The sequence below is a fragment of the Aptenodytes forsteri genome, unplaced genomic scaffold, assembly GCF_000699145.1.
Source record: "Aptenodytes forsteri isolate BGI_AS27 unplaced genomic scaffold, ASM69914v1 Scaffold59, whole genome shotgun sequence".
NCBI lineage: Eukaryota > Metazoa > Chordata > Aves > Sphenisciformes > Spheniscidae > Aptenodytes > Aptenodytes forsteri.
Genome location: NW_008794085.1, coordinates 2,544,536 through 2,560,144, shown reverse-complemented (window position 1 = coordinate 2,560,144; position 15,609 = coordinate 2,544,536). Strand labels below are relative to the sequence as shown.

General features: G+C 37.4%; 1 protein-coding gene across 1 annotated transcript in view; it reads left to right on the top strand.

The window, feature by feature from the left end:
- The first annotated feature begins 455 nt into the window (after positions 1-455).
- SPATA1 (spermatogenesis associated 1) overlaps positions 456-15,609 on the top strand; it is a 17,264-nt gene continuing 2,110 nt past the window's right edge. The window contains exons 1-12 of the mRNA XM_019470688.1: positions 456-494; positions 1,396-1,502; positions 4,128-4,245; positions 6,360-6,413; positions 6,509-6,827; positions 6,942-7,152; positions 8,968-9,093; positions 9,244-9,304; positions 10,296-10,413; positions 11,247-11,372; positions 13,226-13,395; positions 14,795-14,893. Of these exons, the coding sequence (XP_019326233.1) occupies positions 459-494; positions 1,396-1,502; positions 4,128-4,245; positions 6,360-6,413; positions 6,509-6,827; positions 6,942-7,152; positions 8,968-9,093; positions 9,244-9,304; positions 10,296-10,413; positions 11,247-11,372; positions 13,226-13,395; positions 14,795-14,893 (1,545 nt within the window). The 5' untranslated portion in view covers positions 456-458. The remainder of the gene's footprint in view (positions 495-1,395; positions 1,503-4,127; positions 4,246-6,359; positions 6,414-6,508; positions 6,828-6,941; positions 7,153-8,967; positions 9,094-9,243; positions 9,305-10,295; positions 10,414-11,246; positions 11,373-13,225; positions 13,396-14,794; positions 14,894-15,609) is intronic.

Sequence of the window (15,609 nt, the reverse complement as noted above, 5' to 3'; positions counted from 1 at the left end):
TAATTGTCCCTTTATCAGAGAGAAACCCAGACCTTGCAAGAATCCTATTTTGTGAGGATTTAGGTCTGTATCTAGGAAAACGGTACAATTGCATAGAAAATTATATACAACCGAAGTATTGTAAGGGGGAAAAAATGTTAAGAGGAAATACTCCAGGGCAGATCTCTTGGAGCTGCAGGGCTGTGATTTAGCAATTCCCCCAGTTACTTAGGTGATACTCACTTGTGTAGAAGGTGTGGTTGAGTCTGTTTGTCTGCAGGTAGCTGGAAGCTTTCTGCCTCAGCACCGAAACGACTTTTCCATTTTCATAACTGAAAAGAAGAACAGTAAATGAAAATAAAGGATATTAATGGAGTAACTTCTCTCGTAACATATTATCATGAAACTCATTCTTAAAGAATGTTTTGATCAAAAAGAAAATTAGAAAGCCCACCTGGTGATCAAGTACAGGGACCAACATGTCGTTCAGTCAAATGAGACCTCGAACATCGCAGGTGAGAGTTTTTGTACTTTTCCATAAAGATTTTTTTAGATTTCACAAAAATAAAAAAATATTAAAATAAGTGACACTGCACCATTGCTAGGAGACCTGGGAGGAAAAAAACATGTTTTTAACATAGTATATATAGAAAGCATTCTTTTCTAGTTTATATTTAGTAACTTAGCAATTGCAGAAATATTTAATATAGCTTATTTGCATGGCGTCTAGTTATAGAGAAGTGTATCGTCCTTGTCAATACCATCTGATTTTCACTAAAAACATCCAGACCTAGACATTAACGGTCCCACAACTACCACAGGTTTGAATGCAATCTAAGTGAACCTTGCTCAGAGCAGGCTTAGTTACTCTTTTTGCACACATTGCCAGGAGCATTTCTGTGCTTCCAAGGTGGCTAATATTATTAACAACTGTCAGAAATATTTTGATTTTTTTTTCTTACTGGCAAGGTCGAGTTGTGGTGCTGTTTGGATCAAGCTTGCAGGGCTTTGCACTTTTTATGAGATGAACAAAGGTAGGATTTCAGCTGAAGTATTCCTGTAACCATGACATGCTTCAGAGTATCAACTGGTTTTGGTAAGCTCTGTCCATTGCTGTCACAGTGACATAAAGCGGTAGCACAGGCTCTATTTTCTCTCATTTCCATTGTTGAGCTTGTTCTAATGTGACTTATTTTGATGCTGTCAGCTGGCATTCGATCACAAATGGCTCTACCCATCGCTGTTCTCACTGTCTAGTCATCATTGTCAGACAGAGCCTCACTCTTCTAGTCCATGTGCTAACATCAAAGAAACCATTCCTGCCTCCAGAAATTGAAAGTCCACCTAAGCGAAACAATGCATATAGGAAGAGGGTTATAATATATCTACAGTTGTGGTCATCTATCCTTTATTTAGTTGGTGGAGCTCCATGTTTTTTATGTCCCAGAAGAAGTGTGGAACTTCAAGCTGAATACAGTTCCTGTAGCTCTTACTAGCAAATTCATCTCAGCCGGATTTATAAGGTGAGTATAGTCTTAGGCTTCATGTACATGGTAGGTCCTTTACATTGTCCTTCAGTCATTTAGTCCAGCTGTTGCTCTACAGAGCACAATTACACCTGTCAGAAGAGACTTGTTCTCTAATCATTTCTGGAGGATAAGTGGTGCCCATGACTAGCGTTACGTTTATTTGAACTGTATCAGGCTTAGCTCCATTGCAGCCCTTGGTGTAGAGCATTGAAACGCACTTCCAGAGCAGTGCTAGTATTTCTGCAGAATAATTTATGTTGTAAATTCACAGTGTTATATTCTTTCTGTCTTTTTGAGCTTGATTATCAAAATCTTGAATTCTTTTTGGCAACGGGCCAGCTTCAAGACAGAGTGGCTTGATGAAGACGGGATAGCCTGTCAATTCCCAGGAACAGGGATATGACGATCTGAGCTCTCTCAATCCGAATAAAGAGCTTAAGCCATGTTTCTCAAGGGGAAGCATTACAGCCCATGCAACCACCAGCATATTTTCTTTCTTCCTCAGTAGTATTTCTGAAAGGTTGCTTGACAATCCTAGTACTGTCTGAGTCAGCTTAACAAGGTATTCCAAGGTCTAAGTACAGGCCACTTCCATTAATCATGAAATTAGAGGAAAATATTAAGTGTGTAATTGTCTACGGCCCTGAGTTCTTGTTCCCATGAACTTGATTTCTCAGCCTCTGTGATCTTTTATTTATTCCTCATTCCTCACCACAGAAACCATACTTTTGTTATTTCTAGATGAGATGGCTGCAATGAACTCTAGTTTGCATTACTTTTAAAGGAACACCCTGAAGCAAATTACTCAGATGTGACTAGTCTTCTGCTAGCCAGTGGCAGCAAGTAAGAAATATATTACTATATGTTCCTAGCCGCTGCACTGGCAAATAATTTTCAGATAAATTTCTGCCCTATATCTCAGGTTCTGTATACCTAGATAATTTTCTCCCATGATACATTGTAGTTACTTAGATGTTTTCCCTGCTGTTCGTAAATGCCTTAGATTTAGGTTTCCTTGCTGGTTTGGATGGGCATTATCAGTGAAGGATGTGCAGTGTTAGAATTGCCTCTGAAAGAGCTTGCACTTATTGGGTTTCAGAAGACCATTCAAGGGGCATATCTTCTCTGAGACATCAGCTTGAAGAAATGATAGTGAATGAGAGATATTTGAATTACAGATCATCTCTGTTCTCACGTAAGACCTTGGAAGGATGTGTATTGAATTATGTATCCATCTTTCACATATTTCTTTACACATTTGAAATAAATGACATTAGGGCTAATATCTGCAGCAAGTGTGGACAAAAAATGGCTGGGGAAGAAATAAACAGGAGCTAAATGCACAGGGACCAAGCAGTGTGGCCTAGGTGTGTCCACTCTGCAGACTTTGGTCTCTGCTGCGTGCCTGTGCTCCAAGGCAGATTTATGATCTTGAAGAGGGTCCTCTAAGTCCAGGGTGTTTGAAATAATGCAAGGGAAGCATTGTAGCCCGCTGAAGTGGTGTGTTTATGAGATGAAAACTGAGGGTGGTTTTACATACCTAGGGTGTGAAATGAAGGCATATAGGGCTATTTGTTTGAAAGTGCAAACAAACCCTGACAGGTTAATGCTGAAGACCTGTCCAAGTTGAAGGGGTGGCACGTTCTTGTCTATACTGTTTACTGAGAATGGCACGTGCTATCCCCCAAGCTATGTTTGTGCTTGAAGAGTGATAGCTGCCTGGGCCAAAATCATGCTAGGTAGTATACTAGCACTTGATCAGCATGGGTGATTAACAGTCTCAGGCCTGAATTTGTTCCCTGGTTTATTTTATATGGCAGCATAGGAGCAATTAGAATTGCTAATGTTGTGCTGCAGAGCTTTTGTGTGCCTCTTGCACATTTGGTTTTATTCTGCGGAGATGCTTTTCATTCTATAGTGATTTTTATACTGAGCTCATTACTTTAATATTTGCATGGTTTCCAGCAGTACATTAAATGATGCAATTCATATTCGCGTCAGCTCTCGCATCCTCAAACTATGGTGGAAATAATCACACTGCAGTGTTTGGTTTTGATTTAAAATACATTTGCATGTACGCATGCACACACCCAACTGTAAATTTGTGTTGGAGAAGGCAAAATCAAAGGAATGTGCCTGCTACTTAAAGTGGGCAGTCATGAAGTCTCCTCTAGCCCTTAGTGCTTAAAGGGGTATGTTCTACAGTCCTGGACCAGCCCCACGAAACTTTGTCATCTATATGGAAATGCATGACTGTAGTTTCCAATGCTTTTGTTGTTCATCTGCAGATGAGCAAGAGCATTCTGAAGGAGTCATTTTCAAATTTCAGTTACTTCCATATTCTCCCTTTGTATGGGGTTCCTAAAATACGAATATTGCCAGTTAATGTTATGACAGCCCTTGTAATACACTCTACCATAATGTGATACACATTGCTGACTCTACCACACCAAGAGTCTCTGGCCTGTATGTAATTAGATTCTGTTCTAGGACATAGTTCCCATTTTCGGTCATTCTGTCCATGCAAGCCAGCATGTATATAGCAGTATCTTCCCCCTCTTACTAATTAGACATCATTATTTGATCTTACAGATGTATTAATGAATAACAACATTCTAGGGTGCCTCCTCACATCACCTTAAGAGTGCTACGGGGGAAGCTTGGAGAGTACCTGGGTGGAGCTGCAGTTGCAGATAAATTCACATTTTTAAAATGCATTGGGAAAAAGCTAGCAGTGGTAAGTTAATATTTTTTTTCTTTAGTGCTCTTCTGCTTTATCATGTAAACCACAGATTTTGTTCCTGCAGATTAGATAATATCACAAGAAAATTGAGGTAACTTTAGAAGCACTGTTAGCATTTGTTTTTAAACGTGCTGGAGCATAAGCTCTTGTCAGAGCACATCTACTTCCCCAAATACAAAGGCACAGCTGGATAGGTATATTAGAAACATCCTTTAAAGCATCAGATGTAAGTAGCTGCCATCCAGTGAAAAGATGCTAGTTTTGAAAAGTCAATGGATTAATTATGACAAATCTGGTTGCATTAAAAAAAAAATTCCCCTAAGGTCATTATTACCAATACGTGGTTGTGAATATAGCACTTGGAAGAATTTGCAACAGAAGCTGAGTAAGTCAGAGTTCCTCTAATGGTTCCTGCTGTGACCTGCCCAAAAGCCTTTAAAGATCAGTCTCTGAATGAAAACTTCTCTGGATGTACATTTGTGTTCCAATAATTAGTCCAGTAATACAGCCTGAGATTTATGTAAACAAAAACCTACATCTCTGAATCATAACTGTTCCTCACATTGATTCTCTATACATTTATATCTTACAAACTATAGCTAAAGATTAAATAAACTTGGAAATCAGTCCAACTGAAAGTTGTTCGTGTAATACACAAAGACTTAAGTGATGTACATAGAATACTTTCTTTCACTTCTCATTTCACCTCTGTTTCTCACGGATTTGGAAATTAATTGCAAGCTGGAAATTTGGTGCTGTTCTTTATTTCATTTGTAGTTGAGTTATCCCTAAAATTACCCACACGGAAGAGTAAAATAAATAATAAGTAATGTGCAAAAACTAGGTGGAAAAATCTGAAGAGAAACTTAAAGATGGTAACACAATCTGAATTTGAAAATGTGTGTATGTCTTCAAAGAATTGAGGTGTTTTTAACTGCATGATAATAAGTAAGATGGTATATTTTCTTCCCCACTGATAGTTCTGAGAGAAATGGAGAAATTTTCCAGCTTCCTTTAGAATGTCAGGAATTTAATAAAGTATTTAATAGAGAATTAAAGATATTGGTAGATAAAAGTGAAGATTTTTAGCAACAAATTAAAGATATAATTTTAATTTGGGGTATTTACTCTTGCTTGTTGTTTAACTTTATAACAAAGTGTAAAGCAATAAACCAACTAACTGGTTTATTTGTTGTTTAGGGTCATGGTAACCTCATTGAATTACATCTCCATGATCAAATATTTGTTGAGTGGTTTTTTTTTCCCTCCAGTCTTCTGTTTCACAACAGTAACAACGTAAGCAGTACTAAGAGCTGTACCCTACTTGCAAGTAAGGATCTTTAAATGAAAAATAAACATAAACCAAAACCGTGTTCATTTGCTCTTCCTTTTCTTTCATGCAGCCTGTGTCTCTTAACAGTGAATCGAGGGCATTGCCTGGCCACTATTGAGAACAGAATTTGGCCCCATGTTTAGTTCAATTTCATTATTTAAATGTAAGCTCAGATTTCTTTTTTTTTTCCCTGTTGGAGCACATCTTTCAAATATACATTGATTTTCTTAGACTTTGTTTTTAGGACGACTGTTGAAATCTGAAGGTGTATATCACACAAAGAATATCAAAACAATAAATACAAGAAGGCATGAGAGAGTCATAGGGTTTTTTTTTATATATACATTAAATATTTTGCAGTAGTGTATCAGGTAAATAGAGAAAATTATGTGAGACTCAGCATTTCTGGTCAAATTCAGCTTGAAGCAACTTCTGGTAAAGACAGTCTAAGGCTTTCTTCTGCTGTGACTGTTGGCTCAGGTCCTTTGAACCATAAGAGAAAGTGTAAAGGATAAAGAAATTTGTTCAGTACATCCATGTACTCTTGTGGGTCTGATTTAGATTGTGGAAAAATAGACAAAGTTTCAGTGCCGTGTCAGAAAATAGTGTCGTATTCTATGTTCCTTCTTCCCCATCAGGCCATTACAGAAGATAGTGCTGGTTAAGAAAAATGTAGTATGTAAAGATGATGATAGAATACAGAAATTAAGTCATATGCAACATTATTGGTAAAAAAGTATTTTATTGGTTACGCTTCCATTCTTTATCTTCCAAGGTGAAAGCAAAGCAAGAAGCAGAACTGGAACTGAAGTCATTTGCTCCTCCTTATGTATGTATTGTATGGCTTTTAAGCTGTCATTTTCAGAAACTTTTTACATTGCACATTTCCTCTTTTGTGTCTGATTAATATACTGCATATTTTAGGCACTTTATCCTGAATTATATGTATTACCTGGAGTGGACTGCTTTGAAGATGTTTATCCATTGTCATCATCAACTCAACAGAAACATCACTTTAATGCAGAAGATAATGGATCAAGATTATCCAGTCTTCCCCCCAAAAAACCTGAAAAAAGCAAACGATTTTTAGAAAGCACGCAAAGCAGTCATCAGCTAGAAAATCAGGAAGTGCACAGTCCTGTCAAATGGGGTGAGAAAGAACCTGTTCCAGTTTTGCACACAAAACATGAGCAAGACCATAACAGCAGGACTGAAGAAAAACAGATACAGTTTAGAGAAGAAGGTAAGTTTCACCAGTGTCGTGAAGGAGGATGATGAAGGAGGAGAAGAATAACTATTAAGGTAAACATTTATACTAAAATAATATTTCTCTTTTCCAATATCAATTATTATGCAGATCAAAATGGATCCAGTGCATCTCTCTTTGCACCAAGTAATTCAAATCCTGCAGATTCGGAGTCTGGAGAGAGTGATATGCTATTACAGGCCTCTCAGCAAAATCATCTCAGCCAGAATCAAAAAAAGCATAATACTCCTAAGTGGAATGACAAAGCCAAAGGAACTGCTCTTACTCTTCCTGTAAACCACCGTGATGAACAAGGCCAGAATAACCAAACACCCCCAAATCCCATTAAATATCGAAAGGGTACTACTGTTCATTGTCATCTTTTTGCTAAAGCATGCCTTTTAGAAAGTTGGCAGAGTAAAGCTGAGTTTTAAGAAATCTACAGTTACAGCATGAGTTGGAATATTGCTATCAGAACAATAGTCTAATTTTAATAACAGTAACAATAATAATAATAACTTTGAAGGAGCTGTAGTTTTTACTTTGGATGAGTCCTTCTTTATCACAATGTACTGATACAGGGAAACACTTCACTATAGTTGATGCATTTGTCTAATCTTATTTACATGAAAATAAATTACTAAGCAGCTACTGTAAAGATTGGAGGATAATGATCCCATAATTCAACAGCAATTTTAAATGAAAAAATCTTGTTAGGAGTATTTCGGGGAAAGCATTTTGTCACTTAAACTTTCATTGTCATCTTATCCATGGCTACATTACTACTGAAGAGGAAGTGTTTCCTCCCCTGCCTCCTATATAATGTTTATTTATATGCTATTGAACAGTGGCATTCCTAAAACTGAGAGGTGGGAGAACTCTTTGAGCAGACTAGAGTGAAAATAGTACAAAAGCATGGAGGGGATTAAAGCATACATAAACTAGATAACAGTTCTGTGCCAAAATAGAAAATGTTGTTTGGAAGAGACCTATTAACTACTACTACTTTAAAATGGGGTGTCTTACGGATACTGGGGGCCATTAAATCTCCGAACAGTTTTCTAATGTTCTTAATATTCCTAAATTTTTAGTAATTACCAAGAAAGAAATGATTGATGCATTTAAATTGGATTTGAGTGACCGCTTCTATATTAACATCAAAATTATAACAAACTGGTTTTGAGGAAATACTTTTGAAAGAAAAGCAGACTTTTACAGTTAATGTAAAAAAGGTGACCTTTATTCTCTTGCAAATTTTTAATGAATAATTATTAAATGAGGCGATACTCATTTTTCATAGGTATGGGCACCTTATAGATCTCAGTTAGAATGATTTTCTGGATGTCCGGTACTTTGAATAAGAAAACAAAAATTTGGGTATTGTCGTCTTTGAGACGTGTCTGGAGAGTGTATTAGAAAAGGCTTTCATGGATGACTTTTCAGTAATTTCAGTTTCCAATCATAATTGGTCAAAAATAGCTTTGTCCCTCCATCGTCGTGGTAACTGATATTAAGTGTGAGACCACTTAATATACAAATATATATGTATATCTACATATATATGTGCATATATATATATACATGGCTGAAAAGTTTTCCAGAACTTTATTTTACATGATGAAGGATGTAGGATTTTGTAGTATAAAGTTGAGGTAATGTCTGTCAGCAATTTTATCTTGAAATATTTATTGTATTATTTATACTTTAAAGCAGATAACATTTATTAATTAATATTTAAATGCAAAACATTTTGCTGTCCCTTTCTTTGCTGGCTCCAGTTTGTAGGGGATCTTCAGCCTCTGAAAGGCAGAAAAGCGTTAGATACAGCATTAGTTTAGGGAAGGTGAAATAATTACGTGGTTTATCTGTGATAAGCTTTCCTGTATTAGTTACCAGAATTAGTTAGATACAAATTCTCAAAACAAAAATACCTTTTTTACCTTTATTTCTTTCCTCTGTTATTCACACAACGTTTCCATACCCCAGAGATAAGGTTATTTATTGGATTGATTCACTGAATTTCTAATACAGGTTGGAAAGTCCAGGCATTGACAGTCAAAAGAGCTTGAATTTTGTGAGTATAATCTATATGTTTTGATCATCATTATCCTATCACAGAACTAAGCACCAAACTGCTCATTACAAACATGGAAAATAATGACCACCGAAAAGATACCAAACTAAGAAGAGACAGAACACAGGATTCTGGAATTCCTAAAACAGTGAAAGGCCAAACCACAGAATATGTACACAAAACCCAAAGGTTAGTAAACGATGATTCTGATAAAGTAATGGATAATGTTAATTCGTAACTAGAAATTTATTTCACAGACTTCAAATAAATGAAAGAGAATGGTGAAAAAAACATTTTGTTACATGAATTTTCACTTGCTTCTTTGATTTTTATGTGTAGCTTGCAGCAATACAGAACTAGCAAGTCTATGGCTGATCCTGGTGAAAAACTGGATAGTCAGGTGTGTTTTTCAAGGTAACATATTCTTAGTAATCTGGAGCAGTAAACATAGTCCTCCACCTATAAATAGTCTAATTTTGTAAGACAGATAACTCATTAGAAATATGAAATATTCAAATATAGGTTTGAGAGTAATTAAGAAAAGTTAATTAATGCACTGGTACTTTGCAGATTTGCTAATGAAAAATCAACTGTATTTCTAAACAGTGAAATAATCAGAAGTTATACCTCTGGTTATCATTTAACAGGAACTACATATACAATAACTATCTCAGTCTAATTAATGTTAGCTGAATTTTTTTACAGTTTCTTGACAGTAGCATTGTATTGGTTTTATCGGTGACATTTTTATAATTTCATATTTCCTGTGGGATAAATCTGTCTTCTCTCGAGCAAAACTTCTGGTAAGAAAAACTACAAAATTCGTTAAAACATATGTATGATGTAGTCATAACATCAGAATAAGAACATACTTAGGAAGACACAGGACTCACATGCAATCATACAGCGTAATAGCTGTCACTATTAACTGTCATCTGTGAGCTCTTGTGCAGAAGTGATTGTAGTGGAGTCTTATGAAAATACTAATGAAATTGAAAATCTGCAGTTACAGATTTTGGTTTAGAAATGGTCAGTCCAGACTTCATAAGCAATGAGCCAGATGGCAGTTTTAAGGTCCGTTATTCCTGGTCTTGCACGGGAGTGTCAGTAACTTGCGGGGTTATGGACATGGACAGGAACAATTAGCAATAGTCTACATTTTTGTCCATATGCTCTCTGCGATATAAGTGTTCAGTGTTCCGATTTTATTTGCAGAGGTCCAGCTGTTTGTAAGTTAGTTATCATTTGTACTGGTAACAGAATAGAAAAGCTTATATGCAGAATTCAAATTCAGCCCTCCCTTCACTCAGACCACTTTCAGGGCATATGTTTAACGTAACTATTCAGGATTATGAGTTATGTACTTAGAGTTGTGTCTTTTGACTCTCTAGGCAGATCAAAACGAGCAAAATCATCTTACTTGTCCAAAAGAATATATTTCGCCTCCTAGTCCGCCTTTTCTGGCACTTTCTGTAAATCCAGCTCAAGTTCCCGCAATTCAGGCAGAAAGTGAGTATATGATTCCAAGAAATTGCAGGGGAGTGAACATTTAATCAAGACTGAATAGTTAATGAAGACAGAAATACCTACTCTATGAAAAAATTTGTACATACATTCGTTCGCAGTATTGTTACAAATTTTAATTTGTGGGTGGAAAATTCCAGGCATTTATAATTGCATGGGCTGTTCATAGAGCATGGCAGGTTCCCAGTGTTAGAAAACCCAGCTTGCGGACTTGGGGATGGAAGGAGAAAAGGAGGGAGATCAGATGAAATACTGCTGGCTCACGTGCGAAGGTAGCAAAGAAAACCACCGGTAGTATTGCTGAGGATCCTCCGCTGGGGTGGAGGAGGAGGATAGTGAGAAGGTAATTGATTGACCTGGTGTTGCAAACTAGTGAAAGTTTGAGATACTATCCTGCCTATGACCAGCTGGAGTTCAAGGCAAGGTTTTGCTACAGGTTATATTGCAAAGTATTTTGAGCAGGAAATAGGCTTTTGGAGGCTTTTTTGGCTTTATGTGGCAGGAGTTTTCAATGTATGCAGTGTATATATATCTTGAATATATGGTTTTGGTGATATGTTGTCTAGACATATAAAAGGGTGTTTATTTGTTTGTGTGTGCGTATGAATGCCTGGATGCATGCTGGATTTCTCACTTTTTTCTAATGCACCAGCCATTTCCAAAAGTTAGAGCTAGTTTATTAAAATAAAAGAATTTCTACTGCCTGTTCTGACAGAGCTTTTGGCACGATTTATGGTGGGTGCATTACAAAAATCTTGATTGATCCTTCCAACTTACAGTATCCAGATGCTTGCTAAATATAATTATAATGTCTTTAGAAAAGAAGATGGTAGAACGATTGCAACGAATGAAGAAAGACAGAATGCACATGGAAAAAACTAGAGAAGAACTGATCAAAAAAGCTAAAGGGCTCCTGGAACAAAATAAGCTGAGGAGATACCACGGTACGCTTTTAATTTACTTTGGAATTTGGAATGATTGAGAAATGACACTGAAACCAATATGAAAATGTGCGTTTCCTTGTCAGTGAGCTTAATTATGGAGAGAGCAGTTTGCTAACCCATAGCTCCGAGAAGGCTCGTTTGTGTAACAGCATGCTGGAAAGATTCAAGGTTGCAATGTTTTCCTCCCACTTTTTTGTGGCAGTATTATAAATCTAAAAATATCCTGGCTTTTATAAACCATTCAAGTTGTGTCCCATGTACATACAGTGCCCAGAGAGCTACTGCAGGCCGCTTTGCTGTTTGAGGCCCAGGGCAGCCGACATACTCTAAACCTGCCTTTAGCTGGTGCTTACAGAGGTTTTTCACTGTGTTGATAGGGCTTCTAGTTAAATTGCCAGCATAATACTCTTTGTTCCTCCTATCTATCTAATGGTACTCAGCTTATGGCATGGAAGTTACAAGCCTGTTGTGACAAGCTTGACAAACCTTGTTTTTTAACAAGGTAAAATCTCATTGAAATCCCACCTAAATTTTCTTCGTAAAATTGTTTTCGAGTTTATACTTAAACTATCCTCCCTAAGTCACATTCCAGTTATACAGAGATGAGGTTTAATCACTTTGATGTTTTGAGAGCATTCTCTTTGTACTTAAATACAGCTAAATCACTAGGAGTCTCAACTATTATTTGTAGCTTTGTTGAAAGGAGAAGACAAGCCAATTCTTCCAGTTATTCTCTAAGGGCATGGCTACGCTGCACCCTGCAGCATGGTGAAGTTGTATTTTAAAAAAACCAAACTGGGGTGCTTGAAGCAGTGAAGCTGTAGTAGCGTGGAGCTGCAAAGCAAGCTAATTTACCCTGCTGAGATAAGCCCTAAATGGCTCCTGCATTGTCTTAAATTATGTTATCCAGTTAGGTAAAATAAAGTTTTTTTCACAAGAATTCAAACAGCTTCTACAGGTTCTTTAAGAAGCGTCTCTACCTCTGAATTATTTTTCAGACCTGTGGAGTTTCATAAGTAAGTGCATTTGCAAACATGTTTCTTCACAAGGTATGAAGGGAAGAGCATATTCGGTAGGAACAGGGATCCAGTCTGTATTTAATATCCTCCTAAGGTTGCCATGCTGACAGTCGCTCTCAGTTACGTACCATGTAGTCCTCCAACAGCTGGGTTCTTTTTGGTAAGTTTCTGAGAAGCAGTTGTCCTGATTTCCTAAAACATGCCTTGAAAGAAGGAATCATTTAAGACACTTTGCAGACTAGTGGACGTATGTGGCCATAAACCTGCCACACCAGGTACGGGGGGATTTATGTGCCAGCTGTTGATAGCACATTAACAACATAGGAGAAATCATTGTTAAGTGTAAAGGTAAATAACTGTTCCCCATAATCTTGGGACTTCTGTATAAAACGAAGCTGTTCAAAATCTCTGGCCCTGCAGAGCTTAAGTTTTGCGTAAATCTACAGTGCTAAATATTCTGCTACAGTAAAGCTGTGGACTTCAGACTGTGGTGGGCATACCAGTCTTCACAGGTCTGGAGCACTGACTGTGCAGCTGAAACCTGCAGAACAGCCAGGCTGAACGACATTTTGGTTCCGGACCTTGTGTTACATCTTGGTGGACAGATAGAGCCTTTTGTTGCAGGTGATTGTGTGAAAATTCCATTGCATTTATAGTGAATGTAATTTTAATGAAGATTTTTCATCAATTGCTTTTTTTAACGAAACCTACTGCCATGTTTTAATGCGTACATTGGCCAGCTGAATCTTCTGAGGTCAGTTGGTCATTACTGTCTTCAACAGACCTTATGATAAAGTGAATAAGACCAAACAGTATTACTGTTTTCCTGTGTAGTTCGTGAGGAATGGAAAAAGAAGTACTTTGAAACTAAGAAAGCTACGGTTTCACTGGAGGATGCTTTAAACAAACTGCGACAAGATTTAGAGCTTTACCACCAGAAATTACTCTTGCAATTGGAAGCCAGAGATAGCCGAAAACGACCAAACAATATGACAACCTCCAAGGTATTTGCTTGTATTATTTAATCTCTCTTTTTACACAGCCTGTTTTTTTGGTATAAAATATAAATTAAGGTAACAAATCAATCACCAACCAATGAGTTGTAAACTAGCTTTAACAGCCAAATATCCCTCAATGATCTGAGGTATAGAATTCCTTCAGTGCTCGAGTCTGAGCATTTGATTCTTTCTGCTTTGTGTTTGTACAATACCTTCTTGTAACAAAATCCCCGTTTGTTCAGTATGATTAATGAATTGTTCAGTTCTGTATTGTTCTCATCATCCCAAATTTCATGTACAGAGATAATGAATTCTAGTTTGGAGGACAAGAAATGTCTCTGAGGCTTCTGGAGTGGGTTGCACCTGAACTATTGTGCAACTGTGAGTCTCATGTTATGTTGTTGGTGTCAAATCACGGGAAGTTCAGAGGAATTAAAAAAAGACAAGACAAAAGAAAAGGGGGAAACACCCTTCCCAATAGTTGTATCTGCTGATTTTCTAAATGCGTTAATGGAAGCAAGTCTGTTGGCAAATCTAAAGCTAAACTAGGAAATATAAATGTCCCTTTCTTGTATCTGAAAGGTGGGAGAGTGTATGTACAATCTAAGAGTGTATATTATATACAAAGGTGTATTCTTTGAGCTATCTTAATATAAATATCTACAGTATAGAAATATTAATAGGGTTGATATTGCATTATATTACTAGCTACGTTCAGAAATGTTATTGCTTCTTTTGGGGGGGATATCAGGGGTTTTTTTAGGTCTCTCTGGCTAGGCACAAAGAGGCCTTATGTGAAGGATATGCACAACTTTACATGCATACAGCAGTTATTTATCGGCTAGCACACACAGAAGATAGCTAGGATTTAATGAGCTATTAGGCTAAGCACAAGTACGCTCTCCACCCCTCGTAAGCTACACGCTGGCCAGGCGGACATCAGTCAGGCGGGAGTTTATCTGCCCTAAACATTACATGAGTGCAGCAATCTCCTCAGTAAGTGTACTGTGACAGAGTGATGCTAAGCCTGTGAGAGAAGAAAAAATATGATTTCAGGTATACCTTTTTATTATGAATGGAGAGTAGCCATAAAAGATAATTGCAAAATAACGTGCTGTTACTCAGGAGACCTGATCTGGATCTTAACTTCCCAAAGCAACAGGGAGTGGAAGAACCTCCGCACCCAGCTGAAGGGCTGGCAGCAGAAGGGAGCTGCCCTCTCTTGGAGAGCAGACTGCTTACAGACCAGAGGCAGCCCAGCACACATTAAGGACAAGAAGCAAGCAGGGGAGTTGGAAAGAGTTTAGAGGATTGTTTCTGAGTGGTGAAGTAACACACAACGAATGAAGAGATGCACTAATGCTGCACTTAAAAGTCTTGTTGTTTTTGTTGTTGTTTCATATAGAATTACACAATCATCCGGATTACTACAGTGCAGCATGAACTCGATCAACTGAGGAGGAAGCTGGATGATACAAAAATGAAACTCATAATAGAAATCAAGGTACTCTGCCTTTTAATTAAAACAGTTGAAATGTTGCTATGTATAAAACAACTTAGATCTTCCCAAACATTAGATGATGTAAAGATTTGCTAAACAGTTCTTGTTTTATGCTGTTAGTTTTATGGTGCTAGTTGTCATTGTAACTTTATCACTTGAGCCTAATTACTCCAGAACACCAGGTTATTAGACGATTTTGAATGTATGGCATTCAAGCAACTTAGATTTTCAAGGTACAATGTAAGCTAAGCTTTACAGTCTCTCTCATAAAATTTTCATTTCACTCAAAAGGTGATTGAAGGAACATACTTGGTGATGTTGAAGAGTATTTTAAGTTTTACTGAATCTTTAGGTCGATTTACGGTAACAGTGAGGCACTGATCAGTAGACGACCATGGCTAAGAAAAAAAAAAACTGGTATAAAGAGGGGGGGAAAAAAAAAAAAGAGAATGGCTCTCCAAGCAGATGGCAGTCCTCTTCATCTGCTTTATTCCATACCAGTGCTGTCTGTGGCTCCCGTTGGAAGGAAGCTGATGGTATAGGCCTTCGCATTGGATAGCTTTTCAGCTCTGAATGCTTGAAATAAATAGAATCATAGAATCATTGAGGTTGGAAAAGACCTCTAAGATCATCGAGTCCAACCATTGACCCAACACCACCACCCACTAAACCATGTCCCTAAGCGCCTCATCTACACGTCTTTTAAATACCTCCAGGGA